General features: G+C 50.2%; 1 protein-coding gene across 2 annotated transcripts in view; it reads left to right on the top strand.

The window, feature by feature from the left end:
- The first annotated feature begins 3,656 nt into the window (after positions 1-3,656).
- The window catches only part of LOC144513628 (polypyrimidine tract-binding protein 1-like), a 13,086-nt gene continuing 12,457 nt past the window's right edge, over positions 3,657-4,285 (top strand). For both annotated transcript variants that reach the window (XM_078244784.1, XM_078244783.1), the window contains exon 1: positions 3,657-3,845. In XM_078244784.1, the coding sequence (XP_078100910.1) occupies positions 3,825-3,845 (21 nt within the window). In that variant the 5' untranslated portion in view covers positions 3,657-3,824. The remainder of the gene's footprint in view (positions 3,846-4,285) is intronic.

Below are 4,285 nucleotides of genomic sequence, written 5' to 3'. Positions count from 1 at the left end.
CTATCACAGAAATAGTTCCCTATATATATATATATATATATATATATATATATATATATATATATATATATATATATATACACACACACACACACATACTTTTTTTTTATTTTCAGCGGTGGCGGCGGGGTTATCTGCTAACGTTAGCTACCGACCGTTACCTTGAAGCCATCCAGAAAATAGATGGTAGCTACGTTTCTCATGTTGGTTTTGAGCGGTATGCACCCCCACTAACCTGGAAAATGGTTTTTAATCAGTAACGTTACTACAGCGTGTCGGAGGATACACACAGACTCCTGCAGCGGCGAGTCAGAGGGGCCGTCACAGCAGCGTGGCTAACGTTAGCTAACGTTAGCTTCTGGTCTCATCTGGGGTCTGATAAACAGTAAATTCATCACAATGCTATCTTCCAATCAACTGTAGCTGTCATATTCACGCCACGCAGCTGACACGCTCACGCCACGCAGAGACACGCTCACGCCACGCTGAGACACGCTCACGCCACGCAGCTGACACGCTCACGCCACGCAGAGACACGCTCACGCCGCGCAGAGACACACTCACGCCGCGCAGAGACACGCTCACGCCGCGCTGAGACACGCTCACGCCACGCTGATGACACGCTCACGCCACGCAGAGACACACTCACGCCACACAGAGACACGCTCACGCAGCTGACACGCTCACGCAGCTGACACGCTCACGCCACGCTGACACGCTCACGCAGCTGACACGCTCACGCCACGCAGAGACACGCTCACGCCACGCAGATGACACGCTCACGCCACACAGCTGACAAGCTCACGCCACGCTGAGACACGCTCACGCCACGCAGATGACACGCTCACGCCACGCAGAGACACGCTCACGCCACGCTGAGACACGCTCACGCCACGCAGCTGCCACGCAGCTGACACGCTCACGCCACACAGAGACACGCTCACGCAGCTGACACGCTCATGCCACGCTGACACACGCTCACGCCACACAGCTGACAAGCTCACGCCACGCAGCTGACACGCTCACGCCACGCAGCTGACACGCTCACGCCACACAGAGACACGCTCACGCAGCTGACACGCTCACGCCACGCAGCTGACACGCTCACGCAGCTGACACGCTCACACCACGCTGACACACGCTCACGCAGCTGACACGCTCACGCCACGCTGACACACACTCACGCAGCTGACACGTTCACGCCACGCTGACACACACTCACGCAGCTGACACGCCACGCCACGCTGAGACACGCTCACGCAGCTGACACGCTCACACCACGCTGACACACGCTCACGCAGCTGACACGCTCACGCCACGCAGCTGACACACTCACGCCACGCCGCCACATTGGCCTGAGCAGCACCAGCGAGGTGGACAGCCGGTAGCAGAGTGGGTCTGTGGGTCTCTGCAGCCAGAGGCAGGCGTTGGGTCAGCAGCTGTCACACAGCACATCCAGATAGCTCAGGTTTCAGATCTCAGGTTTCAGGTTTCTGATCCATTATTCATGCTAGCAGCTGAAAGCAGATCTGAGCTGCTCGGGTTCCTCTCAGAGAAACTGGCTGGTTCTGATCAGAGGAACCAAACTCATCCCAGCTGTGTGTGTGTGTGTGTGTGTGTGTGTGTGTGTGTGTGTGTGTGTGTGAGACTCTGACTGTTTGATAACCTGCAGCAGAAATATCACCGTCAATTAAAGCTTCAGAATGTTTTATTTTGAAATGTCTGGGTAAAAAAACACTCGTTGAACACGATATGTATTTTATTAGCACGTTCTGTTATTGGTCGGCTGTGTCTGGGGGGCGGGAGCAGGAAGCAGGTCCTGTGTTCTTCAGTCCACTACTGTTTGAAGCTCAGCTGAAATCAAAGCGTTGTTTCCAGCCTCAGAGATGTGAATGTTTCCTGATTTAGTCCGTCGTGGTTCGTTGAGATCACAGCAGCTCTGAGAACTGCTTTCTGACACGTTATAGACCAAACTCGTGTGTCTGTGTGGGTGTGTGTGTGTGTCTCTGTGTGTGTGTCTGTATGTGTGTGTGTCTGTATGTGTGTGTGTCTGTATGTGTGTCTCTATGTATGTATGTATGTATGTATGCATGTGTCTGTCTGTGTGTGTGTGTGTCTCTGTGTCTGTATGTGTCTGTCTGTATGTATGTATGTATGTGTGTGTGTCTGTATGTGTGTGTCTCTATGTATGTATGTATGTATGCATGTGTCTGTCTGTATGTATGTGTGTGTGTCTGTATGTGTGTGTCTGTATATGTGTGTGTGTGTGTGTGTGTGTCTGTGTGTCTGTATGTGTGTGTCTGTGTCTGTATGTGTGTGTGTATATGTGTGTGTCTGTATGTATGTGTGTGTGTGTCTGTGTCTGTATGTGAGTGTCTGTGTCTGTATGTGTGTGTGTGTGTCTGTATATGTGTGTGTGTCTGTATATGTGTATGTGTGTGTCTGTATGTGTGTGTCTGTATATGTGTATCTGTGTGTCTGTATGTGTGTCTGTGTGTCTGTATGTGTGTGTGTGTGTCTGTGTCTGTATGTGTGTGTCTGTGTGCGATGCTGTGTGTGTCTCTGTCTCTGTCTGTCTATGTGTGTCTCTGTCTGTCTCTCTGTGTGCGTCTGTCTCTCTGTGTGTGTCTCTGTCTGTCTCTCTGTGCGTGTGTCTGTGTGCGTCTGTCTCTCTGTGTGTGTCTCTGTCTGTCTGTCTGTCTGTGTGTGTGTGTGTCTGGTACCAGGATGTAACAATACTCAAGTGTCCAAATGACGTCTCTCAAGTGTGTGTGTCTCTGTCTGTCTCTCTGTGCGTGTGTGTCTCTGTGTGCGTCTGTCTGTCTATGTGTGTCTCTGTCTGTCTCTCTGTGTGTGTCTCTGTCTGTCTCTCTGTGTGTGTCTCTGTGTGCGTCTGTCTGTCTGTGTGTCTCTGTCTGTCTCTCTGTGTGTCTCTGTCTGTCTGTGTGTGTCTCTGTCTGTCTGTCTGTGTGTGTGTGTGTGTGTGTCTGGTACCAGGATGTAACAATACTCAAGTGTCCAAATGACGTCTCTCAAGTGTGTGTGTCTCTGTCTGTCTGTCTATGTGTGTCTCTGTCTGTCTATGTGTGTGTCTGTCTCTCTGTGTGCGTCTGTCTGTCTGTGTGTGTCTCTGTCTGTCTCTGTCTGTCTGTCCATGTGTGTCTCTGTCTGTCTCTCTGTGCGTGTGTGTCTCTGTGTGCGTCTGTCTGTCTGTGTGTCTCTGTCTCTCTGTGTGTGTCTCTGTCTGTCTCTCTGTGTGTGTCTCTGTCTGTCTCTCTGTGTGTGTCTCTGTCTGTCTGTGTGTGTCTCTCTCTGTCTGTCTGTGTGTGTGTGTGTGTGTGTGTGTGTGTGTGTGTGTGTGTGTGTCTGGTACCAGGATGTAACAATACTCACCCTTCTTTCTCTTCCCGGCTGATTAATAGACGCTGAATGAAACCCATCAGGGCAGTAAATCTCAGCAGGATGACCCACTTCAGGAGGGCTGAACATCACCAACTTTCCCCTTTTTAGCGTCTAGTTTAGCGCAGCGCTATGGCAACCAAATAGTCACGTCGGAACAAACTCGAGGCTCCAAAACAACTGCTGCTTACGTCCGTTATTCTTCCAGTGTGTGTTCCAGATCCTGAGTTATAATCCCGTCTTAATGATTGTTTGTTTTCCTGCACCTTGCAGCCAATGGCAACGACAGTAAGAAGTTCAAAGGTGACTTCAGAGGTCCCGGGCTGCCGTCCCGCGTCATCCACGTCCGCAAGCTTCCCAACGACATCAGCGAGGCCGAGGTCATCAGCCTCGGTCTGCCCTTCGGAGACGTCACCAACCTGCTGATGCTCAAAGCCAAAAACCAGGTCCTGCTGCTTTTACACTGTTTACTAAACTCAACTTCTACTGGTCCAAAGTCAGTTCTTCACCTGCCACGCCACATCGTCAGGGCCTTGTGCTGCAGTGATACCACACCCCCCCCTCAATACCATACCAATACCATACTATATACTACTAATACTGTACACAGTACACAATACGAGCCTTTATACTTGTTGTACTGGTCCTTTTTTGCACCGTGGGTCGGAGAGAAACAGGTTTTTGTTTTGTCTATATTTATCTGGCACATGTTGTGGAATTGAGGATTATTGACAAAATGATCTATTGTTGAACTGAAGGAACACACACACACACACACACACACACACAAAGTAAGGGAGTACATAGGAAAAGAGGTAGAGAAGTAAAGAAAGGGAGAGAAGGAATCCAGAAGACGACATTTTTGGCACATTTCAACATTTTATTC

This window comes from Sander vitreus, unplaced genomic scaffold (assembly GCF_031162955.1).
Source record: "Sander vitreus isolate 19-12246 unplaced genomic scaffold, sanVit1 ctg302_0, whole genome shotgun sequence".
In the NCBI taxonomy this organism is placed as follows: domain Eukaryota; kingdom Metazoa; phylum Chordata; class Actinopteri; order Perciformes; family Percidae; genus Sander; species Sander vitreus.
Note: the sequence above shows the minus strand (reverse complement) of the source record. Positions and strands in the feature narration are given on the sequence as shown.